At 36.8% G+C, this 24,389-nt stretch overlaps 1 protein-coding gene and 1 pseudogene across 1 annotated transcript; one reads left to right on the forward strand and one right to left on the reverse strand.

The window, feature by feature from the left end:
• The first annotated feature begins 7,451 nt into the window (after nt 1-7,451).
• Nucleotides 7,452-9,224, forward strand: LOC120320337 (olfactory receptor 14A16-like). The gene is made up of 2 exons (XM_039369961.1): nt 7,452-7,479; nt 8,253-9,224. Exon 2 carries the CDS (start codon nt 8,280-8,282, stop codon nt 9,222-9,224), a length of 945 nt encoding a protein of 314 aa, XP_039225895.1. The 5' UTR covers nt 7,452-7,479; nt 8,253-8,279.
• A 12,183-nt stretch (nt 9,225-21,407) lies between these two features.
• LOC120320338 lies at nt 21,408-23,093 on the reverse strand (annotated as a pseudogene).
• Between the last annotated feature and the right edge of the window lie 1,296 nt (nt 23,094-24,389).

Consider the following 24,389-nt stretch of genomic DNA (forward strand, 5'->3'; position numbering starts at 1 on the left):
TTGTACATTATCTGTTTGCTTGAATTAATAATAAAACTTAACATCCCTTTATTCGCTGATTTGTTAGTGTTTCTTGGTCAGAAAGAACCAATTTCATATAGTACATAATTGATTGCTGTCCTGACATTTAGTGAAACAAAGGATTGATGAAATGAATTTGACAGTAATTTAATTTAGTTTTTTGTTTTGTTTTGTAGAATATCGTACTAATGACCTATATGAGAAATATTTACAAAATCATGACTAATTTTACTGACTTCCTAATAAACAACTATGAGGAAGATTGGGCTGTGAGAAAGTGACTGACCCAAAGTCATCCAGCTGGTTTTCATGCTTAAAGCAGAACTTAAACTCACATGCTTCTTAGTCACCACACAAACTGACATTCCATTGCCCTTTGATTTCATAATTATAATTCTCTATTCCATTATTGCATTCATTTTAAATTCATTAATCTTTATCAGGACATTAATATTGTTCTTTTAAGTCTTTTAAGTATTCTTGAGTTTTGAAGTCATTTTTTATTTCTTTAAAAAACAATTACTTTGTTTTTATTTTAAGAGAAAAGCAGGAATAAAATTTTGGAAAACATCTCACACAATCTTACACATTACAAAAAGCTACATTAAGGACTCATACTACAGTTGATTTATTTATTTATTTTTAAATTTATTTTATTGTGAAATTGAGTAATCTCTTCCAATTGTAGCTTAACTAAAAATTATGTCTTTTGTATACTCTTTTAATTCTCAAGATAGAATCTGAACTAAGATCTACCTAAATATAGGAAATTAGAATTCAGAAAATTATATTAAATAATTGAATGGAATGTTATGTATTTCAGATATTGAGGTGTTAGATAAAGTGTGTGTTTATGTCTCTGTTTATATCTCTGTGTGTTTATATACACATACACTGAAACACATATATGGAAGCATTAATTAAATATATTTGAAAATAATCTAATGTGCTTGCTTTATGGAAAATTGCTTGTAAATTGTACATAATAAAATAATCTAATGAGAAATGTATTGAAGTATCTTTGTATATGTATTTTGATTTTGTAGTATCTCAACATTACGACTGGATAAATGAGAAATTTATTTAAAAAATTAAATTTATTTTACTTTATTTATTGTACTTATTTGGTTGTTTGCTTCTTTATATTTATTTATATTCTAGATAACCTATTGGTCATCATTTCAGACATATTTCCTTACCTAAACAGAATAAACATAATGGAAACAGGATTGAGAATGGCACATGGGGTGTACATGAGGTATTGCACAAATCAGGAAGAGTCTGTGGGTGCAATATAGAAGAATTATATGGAGGAATTAAGGAATTAGTGAGAGATGGCTATCCATCCTCTTTAATAAATAAAATAAAAAGACAAACCTGTTGATAGACTCCTCCTGTTGTGTCCTGAGCCTGCAAAAGCAGGCTCGGGACGTTGCTATGGTCCAGGGCTGTTGCAAGCTGCCCGGGACCAGACTAAGCGGCGCCAGCCTGTGCACATGTGCAAGGCGCGAAAAGCGTGCCATTTTATCATTGTAACCTTTTTGCCCTGGAATCTATATAATTAGAGAGAGGCCTGCGAGCCTCTGTGTTGTGTTGGAGTGAGTAGAAGAAGAATAAACAGTTGTTGGTTACAGTTGTTGGCTCTTCTTTCGCCATTAACTCGAGGACTTAACACTGGCGACGAAGGTGGGATGCCTTACAAGCGGAAAGAAGAAAAGCTATAAGACTTACCCAAGGAGTCCTTGAGGAAGGGAAGACAGCGTTAAATTCGGCCTGCCAGTAAAGCATTGCTGGAGATAAGCTCGGCTGATAGTCTCCTTCCTAGAAATAGAAGCAAGGATGGTGAAGATAGGGCATTTGTCTGAATTCGACGTTGCTCACCCAGAGAGATGGGAGTCCTATGTTGCTAGAGTAGAAAATTACTTTAGAGTGAATTAAATAAGAGAAGATGGCTTGAAGGCTGCAACTCTGTTGTGTGTCTGTGGTCAGGACGCATTTGAAATTGTGGAAAATTTGGTGGCCCCTGCTCCTCTAGAGTCTGTAACGTACACAGACTTAAAGAAGCTATTAAAAGAACATTTCCAGCCCAAGATGTCTGTTATTGCGTGGAGACAAACGTTTGAACAGAGGGACCAGAGGGCAGGTGAATCAGCCAAGGAATTCATTGCAGCCTTGAGAAGAGTAGCCAAACGCTGCAAATTTAAAGATTTAGAAGAGAGGCTGAGAGACCATTTTGTATGTGGTTTAAGAAACAGAGACATACAACAGAGGATCTTTGCAAAAGAAGATATTTCATTCCAAGATGCTTTGAGAGAGGTAATGGCTGAGGTGGCAGCAGGTGGGGCAGTCAAGAACATGCGGCCCATCAGGAACAATCCAGAAGCAGTCTCCGTGCACCATGAGGGTGTCCAAGAAGGCTCGGAGGAAGATCCTGAAGAAGAGGTGGATCAGCTTTACCAGTCCATGGAAAGGAAACAGAAGGAAAGCAAAGAAAAAGCTCCAGCAGCATCCAAATGCTTTGGGTGTGGAGGTCGCCATAAGAGAGCCGACTACAGGTTCCATTCCGCCATCTGCAGAGTGTGTGGAAGGCAAGGCCACATAGCATCTGTATGTCTGGGTCGTCAGAAGGCACAACCTCGAGAAGAATTGCATTTGAAAGGTACCAGGGTCCCCAGCAAAACAGGGTGAGTTTCTGTGCGTTGCACAGAAGCATTTGCAGAATAGGCACACACAAACCACTTAAAAAGAAGCTGTCACTTAAGATGAGGTTGCAAGGAGTTCCTTTGGCCATGGAGCTGGACACGGGGTCTGCTCTTTCAATCATTTCCATTCATACATTTAGGAAGATTTGCAACAGCAGTGGGTTCCAGGCCAAACTTAGGCCATCCAACATAATCTTAACAGATTTTCAAAATTCCAAGGTGTGTGTAAAGGGGGAGGCCACCCTTACAGTGCAGCACAAGGATTTTGAAGGTCCATTGGATGTGTTGGTTGTTGGGGGTGAATGAACGAGTCTTATAGGACTTGATTGGTTTGAGGCCTTGGGAATCCAGGTTACTGGGCTGCAATATTTGCAAATGTTGGGCCTAGCAGAAGTCTGCGAGGAGTTTGCAGATGTGTTTAGTCCACAGCTTGGGTCCTACAAGGGGCCTCCAGTTTCTTTGAGGCTTGACCCTACCATCACACCGATTAAGGTTAAAGCTAGGAGAGTACCTTTTGCACTAAAAGGTAAAATTGATGCTGAGCTGGATAAATTGATCCAGCAAGGTATTTTAGGACCTGTTGATTCAAGTCCATGGGAAACCCCCATAGTCATGCCTCTCAAGGCTAATGGGGACATACGCATATGTGCAGACTACAAGTGCACACTAAACAAGGCACTGCAACAGCATGTGTACCCCGTACCAGTAGTCAGCCATATTTTGGCCTCCCTCAAAGGGGGGCAAATTTTTGGAAAGCTCGATCTGGCACAGGCATAACAACAGTTACCTGTTGATGAAGCAGCTGCTGAAGCACAGACCATTGTAACTCATAGGGGTGCATTCAAGGTCAAGAGACTGCAATTTGGGGTATATGTAGCCTCTGGAATATTCCAAAGTGTCATGGAGAGTACACTTAGGGGTATTCCTGGAGTTTGCCTACTTCAATTATGTCCTTATTGCTGGAGCATCTACTCAGAATTTAGCAGAGAGATTGAGGGCTGTTTTGCTTCATTTCCGAAGAGCAGGCCTAAAAGTAAAAAAAGACAAGTGTAAGATAGGAGTCACTTCTACAGATTTCTTGGGATTCAGAATAGATGCCCAAGGAATTCACCCTGCTGAATCTAAATTAAAGGCTATACAGCAAGCTCCTAGCCCTAAGTCTAAAAGTGAACTGCAGGCATTCCTAAGTCTCTTGAATTTTTACAATGCTTTCCTACCTCACAAAGCTGCTGTAGCAGAATCACTACATAGGCTTTTAGACAAGCAGGCAGTTTGGCAGTGGACCAAAGTCCACGAAAAGAGCCCCGTCATCTGTGGATTCCAGCTGTGGTCTGCAAGGTCACTGGTCCCTTGTCCTACAAGGTGTCCTTGGACGACGGCTGTGTTCTCTGGCGGCACATAGATCAGCTGCGTACGAGACTGGACTCTTCATCTTCCACTCCTGGTTTTTCTCTGAGGGGGGAGGAGGGTTATAGTGTGCAAAGGGAATGTCGCTGTCAGCAGTCAAGGGCAGATAAAGAGGCAAGGGAAGACCTCTCCCAAGGTTGCAACAGGAATTCATGGACACACCATTACTTACTCCAGCCAGGGAGTCACACAGGGGGTACCCACACTATTCACAAACACACTACAGCACTCCAGACAGGGAGAATAACCGGGGTCATTCAAACAACTTAAAATCTATAAGAGAACTGGCATCCACCCAAAGAAACTGGCCCAATTCTGCAATTGCTCCCAGAAGGAAATCACTAAAAAAGGGGGTAGTCAGAGAGGTGAATCCTGATTCTGGTACCTCCAGCACTGGATGGGGGGCAATAGGATATTGGGGCACCATAGATTCCCTAGACAACCCTTCTACTGGGCTTGGGAGTGAGGAACTGTGTTCCTAAGATGGGTCTATTATGGACCTGGAGAATACCACAAGCCCAGAAAATACTGGGAGGGACTCAGAGGGTCCAGGCAGCCTAAACTCAGGAGATCAACTAGGTTCAGGGAGGAGAAAAATCCTGGTCTGCCAAGCCCGATGGGCGAGCAAGCAGACCAGGCACCAGAATCCAGGTCATGGGGACCACCAGGGCAACAAAGAGGGGGCAACCCAACTCCAGTAAGTGCACAGAGAAGCCAAGGGTGTTCCCAAGGTCCGAGGAGGTTGCAACAGGTTAATACCTTAATACCCAAATACCTTAAAGACTTTGTGACATTGCTTCAAGCTAAGGGAAAAATAAAGCAGCTATACCATCCTGAATGGTGTAGTTGGAATTGTGAGTGTCAGGCACATAATTCCAAAATGATAGCACGGTACCATACAGGAGTGTGATCCTGGAATAACATCCACAGTCCATGCATTTCAATGCTGAATGAGAATACCACGTCCCTTCAGAGAGGTCGTATATATGAATAGAGTAAGCTTTATCTGGGGGGAAGGGGTGTTGTGTCCTGAGCCTGCAAAAGCAGGCTCGGGATATTGCTATGGTCCCAGGCTGTTGCAAGCTGCCCAGGACCAGACTAAGCGGCACCAGCCTGAGCGCATGCGCAAGGCGCGAAAAGCACCCATTTTATCATTGTAACCTTTTTGCCCAGGAATTTATATAATTAGAGAGAGGCCTGCAAGCCTCTGGGTTGTGTTGGAGTGAGCAGAAGAAGTTGTTGGCTACAGAATGCGTGCTCTTCTTTCGCCATTAACTCGAGGACTTAACACCTCCCCTCTTATCATCAGAAAAAAATTGACCAAGTGTGAGTCAATGAACTATATTTTATTCAAAGTTAGTCAATGAGTCTTCTAGGCAACAAAGAAACACTTCCTTAAATAAGCTTACACATTGTTTTGAAAACTCATATAAATTGCAGATCATCAAAAAGCTGACTTTGAATCAAGACACCTTGGTTACTGAGTGTTTTCAAGAATGCTTGTCCTAAGTTGTTGATTATTAAACTTTGTCTATTTGGGGAAAGATCAGGCCTGTTTCAATAACACATGCCTTAGTTCAGAAATGGGCATTTCTTTTCATCCTGAAGCCACTATTCTTATTTATTTTTTGCCAGTTTCAGGAATTGTAGAAATCATACTGATCAATTTTAATGGCAAAGTAGGAGGGAATAGAGACAAGAATTCCTGCCATTTTCTTTGCAGAAAAAATATTTAAAAAATTATCTCTGTTCCTACTGCAAGTCTCACTCCAATATAAAATGGTAGAAACTAACTGAAGAAAGTTCACTCAATTTTGCTTTAGTTTCTTCCAGTCTGCATCATCTTCATCCTCCTACTTTTTAAGAATCTTTAAAATCTTCAGTTGATCCACAAATTTAATAGCCACTGAGAGAATGTCTGCAGTCACATAAGAGTTGATTAAAACCTTATGCTACAATTCACCACTTATAATTTATTAGCTAGAACAGTGGTTCTCAACCTTTTTAATGCCGCGACTCCCACCGGTCGTAAGTCGAGGACTACCCAACAGTCGTAAGTCGAGGACTACCCAACTGGTCATAAGTTGATGACTTTCCCTGCCCGGGAGCGCCGCGCATGCATGGTGCCGCCCCCTGCACCAGCCAAGGCGTAGCTGGCAAGCGACAGAGACGATGCAGGCCGACCACCATCTGGGCCACCAGCTGGCCCAGCCCAAGGGAGGTAAGGCACCCACCAGGCCCCATGCACGCCAGCAACTCTCCCTGCACCCGCCGGCCTCCCACCTCCCACCCATGGCCCTCTTTTACTTACATTTTTAGTAGTTGCTCAGCAGGGAGGGGTGAAAACTTACAGACAACTCACCTTCGCTGCAGACAACTTGCAGCACCATTTGCAGAATGGGACTTTTGGCGGGCTCAGCATGGCAGAGACAGCCTGGACAATTCCTATTGGCTTTTGAAATCAGCTAAGGAAAAGGGGAAAAAAATGGTGGACTGCGTTGTTTGGCGACCCCCGTGAAATGGTCGTTTGACCCCAAATGGGGTCCCGACCCACAGGTTGAGAACCGCTGAGTTAGAATAAGACTAGCAATGAAATTTAACTCTTTAAATAGGGTTAGCTGATTTTCATTACCACATGGTGGCTTAAGCATGTTTTATGAGACTTTATTAAGCCATTTCTTAGTGGCCTAATCTCCATACCCCAAGGGGTCGGTTCAATTTCAAACATACAGAGGACTATCTCTCTGTGTTACTATTTGTCAGTCACAATTGTGAAAGGGATGCATATATGGCATATTGCTATGCACATATTGTACATATTAAACATATTGTACCTATCTAATACATGCTGCATTTTCAGATAATCACATATATATTATATTACATATAATTATATATTTAGATCATTTATTGACTACTAAATTAGTATTGTGAATATATTAATCAGCCTGTCAAATTAATTTAATTAATTTTAGGCAACATGAATGTAGGAGTAAATATTTTGTTTATATTATCAGTAGAGAGTAATACAAAAAAAATTTCCATACCAAAAAATCAATGATTAAATAGTGAGATAGTTTGCCAGCTAAATCAATGTATATTTGTATTCTATGTAAGTACAACACATTTGCCATCAATTAAAAAATTTGTGTGAATCTGCATTTCTGATTCTTCTAATCAACTCTGTGTGACTCTTGAGACCATTAAACTCTAAAGAGACATTAATAAATATCTCTTTTATTTCCAGCATGTTTTGTGCCTGGCTCAGAAGGAGATGAAATTGCAGTTGTAATGCATTTGTGCACATTATTTAGCAGGAGATTTTAATCAGAAATGCAGAAATGACAAAGTAAGTATTTTTCATTTGGCTTATTTTTTTTATAACATGCTCTTTCATTAAAAAAAAAATTCTTCACTCCTTGCCCTATCAATTGTTAGAAAGTTATTATGCTGTATCATAGTAGTTAAAACATATATTAAGTCCTGAACTCATCAGAAATATTACAATCCTTTTCCCTCAGTCTTCTTCCCATTGATTATATAGCTTTATCAAGTCTGACTTTTCAGAGTTGTAAATACAGTACACTAATATGGTCTCCACATTTGGAAGATGCATTAAAGTTTTATGTTGATGAATATAATTTTAAAAATTGAGAATATGTTATCATTATCTTAACCCCCATGATGAGTTGTTGTTGTCATCATCATTTTCTACAAATTTGATTTTTTCACTATTTTGTCACAATTCTCAATGGCATAAATTCAAATAAAAATTTAGAGAGGATGGATTGAAAATAATATTCCATGAAAATATTATTATAGCTGCACTTCTTTGGTTTCTGTAGCATACAAGTCAGAGGCAGAACTAAACAAATTCAGAAAGAAACCAGACATTGAATTACAGTCTTGTTTATATTCTAAGCTTTACAAATGTTTTCAAAGATCCATTAAGTGCCAGTATAAGTAAATTCTAATAGATTGCACTAATGAGGATAATGAGCATTTATTTTATTTTTCAAATATGACTGTTCAGATAACAGTAAAAATGTTCAAATATATGAAATAGTTATGAAGAAATAAACTTTTCTGTTTTTTCCTGATTTCTTCTTTTTTACCTTCCAGAAACTATACTTAATTTAACTTTGAGAAATGAAAGATATGTCCAATCAAACTTTCATAACAGAATTTCTGCTGTTGGAGTTTTCAGATATCCGTGAAATACAGATTCTGCAATTTGTTGTGTTCCTGGTTTTTTATTTGGCTGCAATTTCTGGAAATCTCATCATCATTTCTGCAGTCATTCTTGATCACAGACTACATACTCCCATGTACTTCTTCCTCATGAATTTAGCTATAACTGATCTTGGAGCTGTTTCTGTCACTATACCGAAATCCATGTCAAATTCTCTCATGAGCACCAGATTGATTTCATATGTTGGTTGCATCTTTCAAGTTTCTCTCTTCCTCCTCTTTGTAGCTTCTGATTATACTCTCCTCACAGTCATGGCTCATGACCGATATATTGCTATCTGTAACCCACTCAGATATGAAATAATTATGAACAAAGGAGCCTGCATCCAGATGGCAAGCAGTGCGTGGTTCAGTGGACTTCTTTATGCCATCTTGCACACCAGCACTACCTTTACCATGACTTTCTGTTCCAATGTAGTTGACCAGTTTTTCTGTGAGCTTCCACAGCTACTAAAAATCTCATGCTCTAATTTATACCAAGTTGAACATGTACTTCTTATTCTAAGTGTTACCATAGCATTTGGTTGCTTTCTGTTTATAGTTGTGACTTACGTGCAGATCTTCACAACAGTGGTTCGAATGCCCTCATCAACAGGGAGACAAAAGGCCTTTTCTACATGCATTCCTCATCTCATTGTTTTCTCAATGTTCCTATTCACTGGAATGCTTGTGTACTTAAGACCAATACCTCATGTCTCCTCAGAAACCAATATGGTATTTGCTGTCATATACTCAGTGGTTCCACCTATGATGAACCCAGTGATCTATAGCATGAGGAATAAGGAAATAAAGATTGCTGTATTCAAGCTTTTAAATTTAAATAACTTTCTAAAATTGATTTAGAGATAACTTTCTAAAATTGATTTGTTATTTTATAAATGTATCTTTCCATGGCTAGTGAAGTCTCTTTATCTATTTAGATACTGTTCTGCATTATATCAGTAAGCATATTACATGCCAAATTTCCTATTGTTTTTCCACAGATTTAGTAGGGCAGCTGCTGAAATAAATAAGGCACTCTGGTTTTATTTCCTTATTTTACGATTTTGCATGCCATCCCTTAAAATTGATTTGTTCCAGTCTATTGGCAGCATACTAATATTACAATAGAAATGTTGAAAAGTAAAATAATCACAATAACACTGGTAAAAGTATAACAATAGACAAATACCAGTAAGCTAAAAAAATCTTCTCCATGTGTACTGACAAAGATTATTTTATTATGGGACTACTTCCGGTGGATTAGCATCGGTGATGGCAGCTACTTTGTAGCCGTCCTCCTGGGAAAGCGTTAGAACCGCAGAGAACAGCAGGCACCAGCTGTTCCGCGGCTCAAAACCTCCCTCCCGGGCAAAGGGGGGGAGGGGAGTATCACCTGAATAGAGGTAGAGCCTCTGAGATCCCCCAGGAAGTTTTCTTTGGGGGGTGAAAAGAGTGCTCCCTCGGAGTTTGGGTTGCCTCCACCTCCCAGCTGTCTTTGTCCCTCGGGGACAAAGCAAGATGCTGCTCCCACCTCCGCGCTTAAAGAGACCGGGTGAGTTACTTTTAAAAGCGGACAGAGCTGGATAAAGGATTTTTTTTATTGGATTTTATTTGGACTTTAGTTTGAAAGGCTGATTTTTATTTCCCTTCTTTTTTCTCTTTTTTTTCCTTTTGTGAGAGTGAAAGTAAAATGGCAATTGGAAAGTTTTTTTTTTTAAAAAAAAGCGAGTGAAACGGAATGTAACGGACTAGGTTGTTCCTTTTTTAAAAAATTTTTTTCTTAAGGTGGATTTGTGTTTTGGGAAGATTCTTTTTTGTTAAACTCTCTTTTGCTATCTTTTTTTTCTTTTAAGGGATTCTTTTTTCTGTATTTTTTATTTCTTTTTTTAAAGAAGGAGGAAAGAAGAAACAAAACTTTTTCTTTTTGAAAATGGCTTCAAAGCGGCAAGCAACATCTACAGTACCTAAAGTGGCTTCTTCTCCTGCGAACTTACCAGTACAACAACCTAAAGCTACATCACCACCCTCTCCCCCTTTGCCAGCAGTAACGGTAAAAGATATGCAAGACATAATGGGAAATGCTGTATCTCAAATCAGAGGGGAAGTGAAAGAGCTTTTCGTGGAGAATAATATTATTTTGAGGCAAGATATAGCTATGGCTTTAACAGGACTTGCTTCTGTGGTCGAGAAGTTGGATTCTAGAGTGGAAGAAGTTGCAGACAAGATGGAGATTTTGGAAGATAAATTTGAAGGCATGGAAAAAAAGACGGAAATTTCACAAGATGATATTGTTATGTCTCAATATAGAGAAATGGAGTATGCTTTAAGAATCAGGGGGCTGAGAGAAGACATGCAACAAGACTTGGGAGAGATTGTAGTAAATGACTTTGCTGCCATTCTGGATAGAGAGAAGGAGGAAATATTTAGAGAAATTGAAAAAATATTTAGAGTTAACTCTTGGGTTGCAAAGCAAAGAAACCTGCCAAGAGATGTGGTAATCTATTTTGGGAAGAGATCGCTGCGTAATGAAATTATACAAGCTTTTTATAATAAGAGGTTTCAGATTGCTGCTCAAGATGTCATTATTTTAAAGGAGATTCCATCTAAAATTTTAAAAAGAAGAAAAGAGTTTGCTTTCTTAGCCAATGAACTTAAAAAAAGACTGATGCCATTCAGATGGGAGATTCCGATGGGTATCGTGGTGAGTCATGCGGGGACGCGTTATAGACTTAACACTGTTTCTAAAGCAAAGGAGTTTTATAAGTTGGTCCTGGGAGCAGGCTCATCACCACCTATGATGCAGAAAGTCTTGGATGGCAAGGAGGTGGAACAGCAGTCTGAAGAAGTAGTATTGATGGATGTTGGAAAATCACAGGCTGAGTGGTCGCAACAAGCAGAGATTAAAGAGCAAAGAATGACTCGGGCAGCCCATAGACATAAGGAAAAGGAACCACAGAAGAAAGAAGTTAAAAAAGTTTTACAAGAATTTGCTTCGGTGCCTGTGGGAGGAGCAAGACCCAAGAACTCTGCAGTACATTCTTCAATGGCAGATCTTCAAGCAGTCTTCTCCAGGCTTTTGGTCAAGGGAGATGGTAAAGCTCCTGACATGGAATGCTAATGGTGTCAATTCCCCCCAAAAGAGAAAGAAAATATTTCACTACTTAAAGCAACATAACAATGATATTATTTGTCTGCAGGAAACACACATTATCTCTAAAGATCAAAAATATGTAGTTAATGCTCATTTGGGATCTCATTTTGTATCTTCTGCTCCCGGGAAAAAAGAGGGAGTAGTTATTTATGTTAAGCAAAATTTATCAGCCTGTTTAGTAGAATCCGATCCCCAAGGGAGATATGTTATGATTGAAATGGGTTTGTATGGTAAGAAAGTACTCATAGTGGGTTTGTATGCACCAAATCAACAACAGGAACAATTTTATAGATTGTTACATCAAAAACTAATTTTGTTGGATTATAGATCTGTTATATTAATGGGAGATTGGAATGGTGTTTTAGATACACAAAGAGACAAAAAAGGACCCTCTATTTCTTTTAAACAGGCTAAATTATCTAAAGCTTTTTTTGATTTGAAAGAGGACTGGGAGCTGCAAGATTATTGGCGTGAACATAACCTGGAGGAGAGAGACTTTACCTTTTTTTCTGACAGACATCAATCTTTCTCAAGAATTGACTTTTTCTTGATTACAATGGATTTATATTTTGGGGTAAAGAATGTTAAGATCTTTCCTAGGACATTGACATAGTCCAGTTTGGATGGAATTGGTTAATGAAAAAGAGGAGAGGAGATCTTGGAGGATGAATGAAAATTTATTTAGACAAGAAAAGAATGTTCAAAAATTAAAGGAGCAATTAAAGGATTACTTTGCTTTAAATATGTATACGGGAACTTCAGTGTCAATGGTCTGGGATGCAGGTAAAGCTTACATGCGGGGGATTTTGATACAAATGAATAAGGTTCATAGACAGAAGCAGGTGCAGAAACATAAGGAGTTGGAAGATGAGATTAAATTAAAAGAAAAAGCTCTGATTTTAAACTCCACAGATGAGAAGATTAAGGAATCTATAAAATTGCTTAAATCACAATTTAATATGTTGATGGCTGATCAAACTGCAACTAATTTATTGTATATGAAACAAAATACATTTTGTAATGCCAATACACCAGGGAGATGGTTGGCTTATCAATTGAGAAAGAAGCAGAAACAGAGAACTATAGATAAAATAAATTATAATGGTAAATTGGTATATCAGAAGGAGTTGATTAAGAAATCTTTTTTAGATTATTATCAAAAATTATATATGAGTACTAAAGTACAGGCTTCAGATATAGATAATTATTTAAAAGATGCTAACTTTCCGAAACTAAAAGAAGATCAGAAACAAGAAATTAATGGCCTGATTACTAGTGAAGAAATTGAGATAGTAATTAAAGAATTAAAATTAGGTAAAGCACCGGGTATGGACGGTTTGACATCTATTTATTATAAAACTTTGGTACAAGAGTTGATTCAACCTTTAAGGGAGCTTTTTAATAATATATTACAGGGTTTAGAGACCCTCTTGTCATGGGGTAGAGCTTTTATATCTTTGATTCCAAAGGAAGACCAAGGTCTCACTTTACCAAAGAATTATAGACCTATATCTCTTTTAAATGTAGACTATAAGATTTTTTCGAAAATTTTAGCTAATAGACTTAAGAGGGTCTTGCATCATGTAATATATATGGATCAAACGGGTTTTATAACTGGAAGGTATATGAAGAATAATGTTAGACAAATTATTAACCTATTAGAATATTTAGATAAAAACAATCAAGTTTCTGCAGGATTGATATTTTTAGATGCTGAAAAAGCTTTTGATCAGCTGAATTGGCAATTTATGTTAAGATTAATTGAGAAAATGAATTTTGGAGAAAAAATTTTACAAGCTCTTTGTGTTATTTATCAAAAGCAAACGGCACAACTTATAGTTAATGGGGGTTTGTTTATTAGAGGTATTTTCAATTGAGAAGGGGACTAGACAGGGCTGTCCATTGTCACCATTGCTGTTTGTTTTAACTTTGAAATTTTGTTGATTAAAATTCGAGAATCACAGCAAATAAAAGGAATAGAAGTTAATAAAAAAGAATATAAATTAAGGGTTTTTGCAGATGACTTGGTTGTTACTTTATCTCAACCAACTGATTCTGTAATAGAGCTATTACAATTGATACATCAGTATGGACAGGTTTTGGGTTTCAAAATTAATAATAATAAGACTAAAATATTGCCTAAAAACATGACCAATCTGGACAAGGAGACCCTGGTTAGGTTGACAGATTTCGAGGTTGTTAATAAGGTAAAATATCTGGGGGTTATTTTATCTGTTTCTAATGCAAAATTGTATAAAAATAATTATGAAAGTCTGTGGGTCAAAATACAAAGAGATTTGGAAAATTGGGAGAAGCTGCAATTATCTCTTTTGGGGAGAATTGCAGCAATTAAAATGAATGTTCTGCCAAAATTTCTTTTTTTATTTCAAATGATACCCATTTTAAAGAATGAGATTAATTTAAATGAATGGCAGAAAGGTATCAATAAATTTATCTGGGCAGGGAAAAAACCAAGAGTAAAACTTAAAATTATACAAGATATTCGTGAGAGAGGTGGACTCAAGGTACCGAATTTGAAATTGTATTATGATGCTGCGGTTTTAACATTAATTAGTGACTGGGTTAATTTAACAAATGTAGAAGTACTCCTCTTGGAGGGTTGGGATTTACTTTTTGGATGGCATGCCTATTTAATTTTTAATAAAAAGGTTGATAGGGTTTTTAAATCTCATATCATAAGGATTTCTTTACTTCGGGTTTGGAAGAAATATTATAGAAGTGATTTTAAAATTCCACTATGGGCTATACCATGGCATGCGATAGAAGAGATAAGGAGAGGAGTCAAGATGGATAGTGTTTCTTATGCACAATTACTTAGATGGGATGGTAAAAACTGGCAATTAAAATCTTTGGAAGATTTAACACAAGAAAATATTATTTATTCATGGTTTCAGTATAGACAAATAGTGGAGAGGTGGAAGATAGATCGTAAGGTGGGTTTGTTTAGAGAAGATGAGAATTTGTTAAAACAAATAAAAGATCAAAGACGAACTCATATTAAGAGAATTTATGGGGTGTTAGTAGAATTGGATTCAGAAGCAGAATTAGTTAAAGAATGTATGGTTAAATGGGCACAAAATTTTGATGAACCGGTTCCATTAGATACCTGGGAGATTATTTGGGTGAGGAATGTTAAATTTACACAAGCCCAAAATTTAAGGGAAAATTTTTATAAAATGTTTTATAGATGGCACCTTGATCCACAAAAAATGTCTCGTATGTATCCTGACTTGCAGCCTAAATGTTGGAGATGTGGATGTTTGGATGCTACTTATTATCATATCTGGTGGTCATGTAAAAATATAAAAGCTTTTTGGATTAAGATATGGTGGAATATTCAAAGAATTTTTAGAAGAAGGATAAAATTTACCCCACAATTGTTTTTGTTAGGTATTGTTTCTGATTGTGATAGTAAAGAGACTATATTGATGTTAAATTTAATCACAGCGGCCAGGTTGTTAGTAGGGCAATGTTGGAAGAAGGAATCTTTGCCTACATTGCAAGAGTTGTTTTTTAAAGTTTCTTATTTGGCGGAAATGGCAAAGATTTCGGCTTTCTTGAAAGACCAATCGCAAGAGAAGTACCTCCTGGTATGGAAAAAATGGATAGATTTTATACAATATAAGTTGGATATAAAAATATTATTTAGTTTTTGAATAATTTATATTTAAAATTTAAGATATTTCATAGACATTTTTTAATTTTTTAATTTTTCTTTTTTTATTTGATTTTTTTCTTTTTCTGTTTCTTTTTTTTCTTTCTTCTTGTATTTTTTATATATTGTTGTTAACTATTTTATAATTTGTTTAATTAATGTATTTAGATTTGCTTATGGTTTATATGTGTCTTAAGATTTTTTTAATTTTTTTTTTAATTAAGCCTGTATTCAGCTCTGGGAAGGTTGGGGGAGGGTAGGGGAGGGTTGGGAGGGTTTGGGGAAGGGAATTTTTTTGTAAAACTTAAAAATTTTCAATAAAAAAAGATTATTTTATTATGGGTCATCACACAGTCAGCCCAATGATTGGTATTTTTATTCTCCTATTTTATCCTTCTCCAGGGTGTGGGATAGGCATTACTATTATTATGATTTATCCTGTACAGAGACACATATATGCACACTTCAAAATGGCAAACATACTTAATACATCTGCCTTCTATTTCCCACCATAAAAATAATCCTGAGGAATGATTTTCTGCTCCAAGTGAAGTTGTTCCACTCATTTTCTATCCAGCACCAGTTACTTGGGTTTTTAAACTGTGTATGTATATTTATCCCTTATATTATTTGTTAGTTCTATTGGCTGTACAGATGACGATGATGTCTGTTGTTTGTACAATGAGTGTTTTTGTACCAGAGACAAATTCTTTGTGTATCTAATCACACTTGACTAAGTAAAGTAAAAAGTAAAATAAAAGACCAGCTATTCATATGCTAAAGGTATACATAATTTCTTGTATAATTGAGTATATCTTCCAGTCAAACCTCCTAATTAATTAAAGGAATAGATATTAATTCAAAGGAAAAGAGTGAGGAAATTTTTACATATTGACACTGATATTCTGCTATAAATTGTATATTAACTGAAATACACCAAATTTAATTCAAATTATATCTATGTGATGATTTGTGACTGGGAGATAACAAAATTATTTCTTAATTATGAATACCTCTATTACTCTTCAAATGTCTGAATCTATGTTTAAAAGAATAGGGATAAAATTTTCTGAAAATGTTTTTGTTTCAAAATCACCACGAATCATCACTATTATTCATCAAACATTCCTTTTATTATTTAAATATTGAGAAATTAAAATCTATCAACTTCACTATCAATAGGTAAACATAGCTGTAATGCAAATTAAATCAATTTAAATAATAAATTAGCTAATTTGATTATTACTTGTTACCTTTCATTTTTTATGAATTGTACCTTTATATTCATTAGTTTCCTTCATATATAAACATTCCCAGTAATGCCTCCTCGGTCAACTGAATCTAAAGAATCTCTGTGGGGAACTAGATTCTCTTGGTCAAGAAATGAGCACTGTACTCTAGAGTCAGACATGACCGACAAAGAAACCTTTACCTTTATATTGTATTTATTTGATTAATTTAATAGTTTGAGATTGAGAGAGAAGGAGGTAAAATCAAATAATCTGAGGGGAAAAAATAAATTTTTCTTGTCTACATTGTGTATGTGTGCATGTATGTGTTTGTGTGTGTGTGAGAGACAGAGGGGGGGAGGGATGGAGGGAGGAGAGAGAGAATTGATTTCTAGTGACTGGAAAAGTACCTGCAGATTTTTTTTAAAAAAATGACGTGGTTTATTATTGTCTTCTTCTTAGGGCTGAGAGTGAGGGACCAATCCAAAGTCATTCAACTGGCTACTATGCCTAAGGGATGACTAGAATCCATGATCGCCAGGTTTATAGCCCTATGTATTAAACTACTACACCACATTTTCATCATCAAAACTATTATTTAATTTCTTTTTTTAAAGACAAGTTTTATTAAATTTTTCAGTTTTTACATCAGGTAATTAGAAAGCAGCGTGTTGATAGGGTAATCAATAATCCAATAACAAAATCATTCATATATATGTCAGGTTACATCATTAAAGTTCCCTCTCTATTTCCCTTAATTATTATGTCATATTCAAATTAATACATTTCAAGATAAAGCTCAATCAATCAATACATTTATCATTAAGATTTTACTTATACATATCCAAGTCCTGTTTTTAAGTTTTACTTAATTCCAATTATCATGTTCCAATTTAGCCTTTAATAACCATAATATTTAAACTTCCCTTCATTTTATTACAAGATAATTATCGTATCTAGAGTAGACATGTTGTTCCAAGGATTACATTCTTACTTTATTTCACAAATATATTCTATTTCTCATCCTGGTAGCTCCTCATTTACTAACAAAATATCTTTCATTGTTACAGATCCATTTCCCTATTAAAATTCCAAGCTATAATCTAACAATTAATTTTCATTTCCATTATAAATATAAATCCTAAATATTAAATCAATCAATATCTCTAAAAATCTCCATCAGTAAGGTTGCCTCTCTATTTTCCTTAATTATTATATCATATTCAAATTAATACATTTCTAGATAAAGCTCAAACAGTCAATACATTTATCAATAGCAGTTTACTTATATATATCCAAATCCTGTTTTTAAGTTTTACTTAATTTCAATTATCATATTCCAATTTAACCTTTAATAACCGTAATATTTAAACTTCAGGTAACCCTAATTCCCTTCATTTTATTACAAGATACTTATCATATCTAGAGTAGACATATTGTTCCAAGGATTACATTCTTACTTTATTTCACAAATATATTCTATTTCTCATCCTGATAGCTCCTCATTTACTAATAAAATATCTTTCATTGTCACAAACCCATTTCCATATTACAATTTCAAGCTATAATCTAACTAATTTTCATTTCTATTATAAATCTAAATCCTAAATATTACATCAATCAATATCTCTAAAAATCTCCTTAACCATTAAGTGAAATTTTAAGTCCCATTTTTAAATCTAACTAAGTGGCTTTCTTTTTGTGCCAAGCAGGCTTCCATACCAGAGCCTTTAAATCTTCAGATGGGTCTCCCTTCATTCCTACACATGTTGTTTGAATCAAGGGAGAACATTCAGTTGTCAATTTTTCAAAGGAACTGGCCCTTTTATAGTTATTAGGTTATTGTCCTAATAATTCAATTATCCATGTTTGGTTTGAAATGTTTATCATCACTTCAATCTGGTCTTCTTGTTCTTCCAGTTTTGTCCGACTAGAATGTCTGGTGTTGTAATTATTGTTTGATTGTCTAAGTTGTCTAGGTTCTCAATATATTATATTTGTTTATCAGTTCCTGTTGCTTTTGGAGTTACAGGTACTTTAGTTGAAGTCAGTGTTTGATTCTCAAAATTCTCAATAGGTTGTAGATATTGTTGTGCAGCATCCTCTTTGATGTTAATTTGTTCCTCTTCTGTTATTTTTTGGTTTGTAAGTTGATCAGTTGGAGTCTGGGGTTCAATTTGTAGTTTCGGGGTAACATCTTTGGCTTTCACTCTGGCATTCATTACTCAGTGGCTTCAAGAATTTTTTCAAGTATGAGTTTATAGTTAAGTTGTGGGTAAGGTTCTTCCATTTCTATAGTGATTAGAGACAGTCTTTTAGTGGAGGCTATGTTTAGTAAAAGTCAGCCAATGTCCACCTCCACAATTTCTATAAGTTGTGTTCACCACCCAGCTGTTTCCAATTCTTATCTTTTCCTTAGATAATATGAAGGACAAATCAAAGGAATCAACAGGTCACACAGTCAAAGAAATTCAATTGCTGTACCAGGCTTAGTCACAAGATGTCCCAGTAGGCTATGAAGACTTTTTTTCCCAGATGCCAGTTAGACTTTTATCCAGTTAAAAAGAGGAAAAAAAAGATATTTTTCAAACTTAGTGCATAGATAAAATGCTAGGTCTCTATAATAGGAATTTTTGGGGACCCCCAAGTCTCAAAAAATAAAGAAAAAAAATGAAAATCCAGTTATTTAGTTGTTAAAAATTAGGGGGGGGGTTGTTCCAAAGCTTAGATTCCTAAGTATGCAAACACCACTGTATTAAGAGCGGGGGAGAAATTTCAGAAGGCTTTCACAGGAAGGTAATTAGAGTAAAAGAAAGGTAAGGAAGGATCTCACCTAGATCTTCCATGGTGTTCATTGTGCTTAGTAGTGCTTTTGGCTTTTGGCTGGTGTGGCTAGATGATCAGCCATGTTAATGGCCAATCTTTTTTTTATTGATCCAAAGGAGCTGCATCGGATCAAACGAAAAGGCATCTGCCCTTCCGCGATCTAACGAGGGTCCTCTCACTGGTGGTTGCCCCTCCAGGGCAACTTTTGACCCTTTCCAGGGTCTCTTGATGAAGGGAACCTGGACAGCGGAGAGAGGGCTCTCTCCGTGCATCCGCTGGCACTGCAATCAGGAACCAGAAGCCCACTATTACTTAATTTCTTTGAAGGATAGTTCATGGAGTTATAGAAAACTGGTGTGGCAGATAATAAATTATATAACCAGCATATTCAGTCTAATAATGAGTCATGATGAGGTGACATTTCTCTGGAATTTGCCATTGTTTATCCAAGTTGAACAGCGATCAGAGGCCAAAATTGTCAAAGGTGTTAGGCTTGAGGCATTCATTTAAATATGCATTATTTCAATTTTCTCCCTCTAAATGTGCATCCCACATTCCAATTTCTCCCATAAAAATAAAAGGAGAAATGAGATTAATAAATAGCAAAGAATTGACAAAAGCTACTGACAGGCAGATAATGTGCTCAAGAATTGAAAAAACTGAAACACAAAGTGAGTGATTTGGTTAGTTTACCCTGAGCAGAGATTGGATGAAGTTGTCTTCTATGAGTTCCAGACTCATAAATAATATCACCCCATTCATGACATGACTTGATTTTACTTTTTTTAAACATATAGATGGTGAAGATACTAGATAGAAATAGCCAGCTGATCTTACGTTTAGATGATTTGTAGATGGTGTAGTATGACTATACTACTGGGGATTATGAAAAGATTATTGATTATCAAAGAATTAGCCTGATGGAAATGTAGCAAAAACACTTAGACTTATATGCCACTTCATAGTCTTTATAGCCCTCTGTAATTGGTTTACAAAGGCAAGATATTGTCCCCAACAATTTGGGTCATTATTTCACCAACTTTGGAAGGCTGAGTTAACCTTGAGCCATTCAGAATCAAACTCTTGGAGTGAGCAGTGAGTTATCCTGCAGTACTATATTCTAACCACTGCACCATTATGGATAAAATGTAGGATGAAAATGTATCAGATATCTACAAAGAACAGTTTGCACAAAGATAAATGGAACAAATTAGGGAAGTATTGGTCCTGGATAATAATGGTGACGTCCAGAAAATCAAATAAAATATACAGTGATACCTCAGTACTCAACTGCTTTGAAACTTATTGAGTTTGATATCCAATGCATTTTGATGAGGAAATTTTGCCCCAATACTTGTCATTGATTTGGTACTCAATGTGCAAGCTAGAACTTGTCAGTTCTACCCTTTCCAGCAGAAACAAAGGGTAACACATTAGTCACATGGTAGCTTCTGTGGCCATTTTGTATATATTTGCACGTTTTTCCTCGTCAGTCCATGTAAAGTAAACTTTTTATTTTATTTTATTTATTTTATTTTTATTTTATTTAATCTAAGTATTTATTAATTTTAGGTTCATTTCTCATGTAAAGTAATGATATACAATCCTATCTTTTTACATATTGCTTTAAAAATGTGCATTGTTTTTTGTTTGGGAATCTGATAAATTTATTTATAATATTCCCTCTGGGAAAAATTTGTAGTCATCCTTTTTGGTGCTCATTACACCTCCCAGAACCAATTAATGACGAGTACTGAGGTACCACTGTATAATGAAATACGAATCTTAGTTATGGACAATCCAGTAAGAAATTATCTTTTTTGGCATCTTTTTTTAACCTCCTATTCTAAAGAGCAAAATCAATTAAACCTGATTTCATAAATGCCATAATTCAATATTGACTCTTAGTGATCCTTTCTTGAAAAAGATAGAGGAACTATTTCAGTACTGGCACTAGGACCACAGCATTTATTAACACATCTGTTAGTGAGGATTACTATTCAAAATGTTTACTCAGGTATATATTTCCAGTAAAAAACAAACAAACCTGGAATTTTAACAGAAAATTGTTTTTTAATTACCAAGACAGATCACATAAAGAATCTCTCTTTTTTGTACCTAACCTTTTAGGGTCTGAAAAAAAAAATAAAACATCTGTATAGTCAGATTAACACATGAAATCTGAAATATTTCTTTTGCATCTTCCTTAAAGACATTTGAATCTCTGTGTTCCTCAGGCTATAAATTATGGGATTCATTAGTGGAGGTAAAATTGTATACAAAACAACAGAAAGAAAGTCCAGAGATAGTGAGGACAAAGCTTTTGGTCTCATGTATGAAAATATGACAGTAAAACAAACAATACAGTCAAATGAAAAACACAAGTAGAGAAAACATTATACTGTCCTTGAGTAGATTGAATCTTGAAAACTGTTGAGAAGATACACCGATAAGAAATAGATACAAATAGGAAGCAAAATGAACCTACACTTAGTACCAAGCGAAATGTAATTTTCTCATTGATCTCTGTATTGGTGCAAGATATTTTTAACAACTGAGGGATATCACAAAAATATTGCTTGATAATATTGGATGAGCAAAACTCTAAATGGAAGGTGTTTGCAGCATGACCTGCTTCATTGATTACACCAAACACGAAAACAATTAATGTAATATCGAGACAAACATTCCAATTCATGATTAGTTTGTATTGCAGAGGATGACATATTGCAACATAGCGATCATATGCCATAAGAGTAAGCAAGAAAATCTCTGAAGTAGCACAGGAGACCACAAGGAAAACCTGAGTGACACACCCAGAAAATGAGAAGACATTGTTGTTCATCAAGGAATTGTCCATAGATTTGGGAATAGTAGTTGAAGAAATCAATGGAAGAGAGAATAGCCAGAAAAAAATGCATGGGATTGTGAAGATTATTGCTCTGGGATACTGTTATGATAATGAGAATGCTACCCACCATAGTTGCTAAATAAAGGGACAAAAACACCACAAATTATAAAATCTGTAACTCTTGAGCAGTAGAAAATCCTTGGAGGATGAATTCAGCTACAAATGTTTGTTTTAACATTTGCTTTCAGCAAAAAACAACAAACAAACAAACAAACAAAAAACACTGTAGAAACAAACAGAATTTCCAGTATCAGTGCTCCAGAGATGTATGGTCCGTCTTCTCTTTGTTTTAGCACTACATAGACAGAAAGTAAAGTATTTAGGTCTTCCATCCATCAGCATTAAGATTCTGTTCTCCAGCATGATTGGATGGAGAACCTACGGATGGGTTGTCTTAATCTATCTGTTCCAATTAGACTAAGTCTGAATCTTAGTACCGCCCCCGCTGTGCCAATTGCACCCCAGTTTTAGACTTTGTCTCTTTGCTCTAAAGACACATTTTTTCTTCGCTCCTGGAGCAGAAGACTGCAGTAATTTCTCATTCACTTTGATTTAGACTAATTATTTCATTATTGATTATTTTATATATTTAACCTTTTTTTCCCATTATCTGGAGTTAACTCCTCCTCAAGCCTGGCTGCCCAGCTGGGCTGACAGGCTCGGCACCTTCCTGCGTACCCTTCCCTTTCGACTCATTTCAGAGAACTTTCACTTCGTGAATTAAACAGCTTTAAACAGCCGTTTTCACGATCCCCACCAGCCAGCTCTTCCTCGGGAGCCTACGAATTTAAAATTGCCGCCCAGACAATCTCCCTCAAAGTCAGCTGTTCGTCAGAAGATCCATTTTACGGAGACAAGCCTCGCTGACCTCCCGGGAATCCGGAGACGAGGGTAAGCCTTGCTGATCATCAGGGGGGATCTGCAAGCGGCGACGCATGTTGTCAGGCCTGGAGAGATCATTTTAAGGTCCCTCGGCTACAGCAGACGTTACCAGAAAGGGGGGATCTGCAAACGGCAAGCTGCCAGTTATTTCAGCACTGTTGCCCAGCTGATCATCTTAATTACCCTCAGCTGCATTAGGAGCCCAAGCATTTCTTCGGAACGAGGGCTCATTGCAAATAAGGCTTCAGACCTCACAGGCCTTCTCCTCAACGGTCATTTTGGCACACAGACGGTTGCGGCCGCCATTTTGAGGCAGCTGCGGCCACCATTTTGAACAACCACTGAGGCCTAACTGCCTGCAGGAACATTCCAAAGGACAGTTTTTTGACGTGTTTGAAGCTGCGGCCGCCATTTTGACTGACTACTGTCATTCTCACGAACCCTGATTGAATTGGTGAGGGCAAGCTCGTTCCAGAAGGACGCACTGCCTACCATTAACCCCCACTGCCCCCCCCACCTGGGCCAGATTGTCTCTGCTGGGCTCCCTCAGTGATATTACAATGCTGAGGGGGAGGTGTTTTCGCTGAGGTTGAGCCCTCAAGGTATATTCAACATGGCAGAAAAAGCTTCCACCGAACTGGCCAAAAGGAAATATGCTACGGAGGCAGGGGGGACAAATTCCTCAAAACGAGCCAAGTCAATCAAGGAAACCAATAGTCAGCATATGTTGGAGGATGAGTCCCACAGATTGAGGGCAGTTTCCCCAGGTCAGGCAGGCACCACCACAACAGGAAGGTCCATCTTTGAACCCCTTTCCTCACATTGTGCCTCAGCCCCAGGGGCCTGGTCTTCCCCCAGGGGAAGTTCTCAATCTGAATCAGTCACAAGGGCTGTTCCAGAGACACAAGGTGCAGCTGGTTAGGACACTATTACTTTGGGACCTCAGGTTACATTCACTCCCACTGCAGCGGGGCTCCGCTCTCCTGAAGCTCAGACCTTAAATCCTGAGCAACTTCAGGCCATGATAGCTCAAGCCGTGGCTCAGTTCATGGCTTCTACCACTACACAGCCACCCACAGCACCCCCACAGTCCATATATCATTCCCAATCTCCAGATATCATTGATGAAGCCTCATCGGACTTAGAATCAACAGGGGCTGAACCATCAGGCCTGATTATGTCAGATGATGAAGGCTTTTAATTCTTTATTACTCAAGGCTTGCACAACTGCAAACCTTCCTCAGGAACAGGAGACCCCACCTACAACATCCAAAGGTCCTCACGCCATATATGCTGAACCCTTGGTCTCTCAGAATCATATTCCTTGCCCTCCCTTTTTTCTCAACATAGT

The sequence above is a fragment of the Crotalus tigris genome, unplaced genomic scaffold (genome assembly GCF_016545835.1).
Source record: "Crotalus tigris isolate CLP2741 ecotype Arizona unplaced genomic scaffold, ASM1654583v1 scf7180000021329.891317, whole genome shotgun sequence".
NCBI classification, from domain to species: domain Eukaryota; kingdom Metazoa; phylum Chordata; class Lepidosauria; order Squamata; family Viperidae; genus Crotalus; species Crotalus tigris.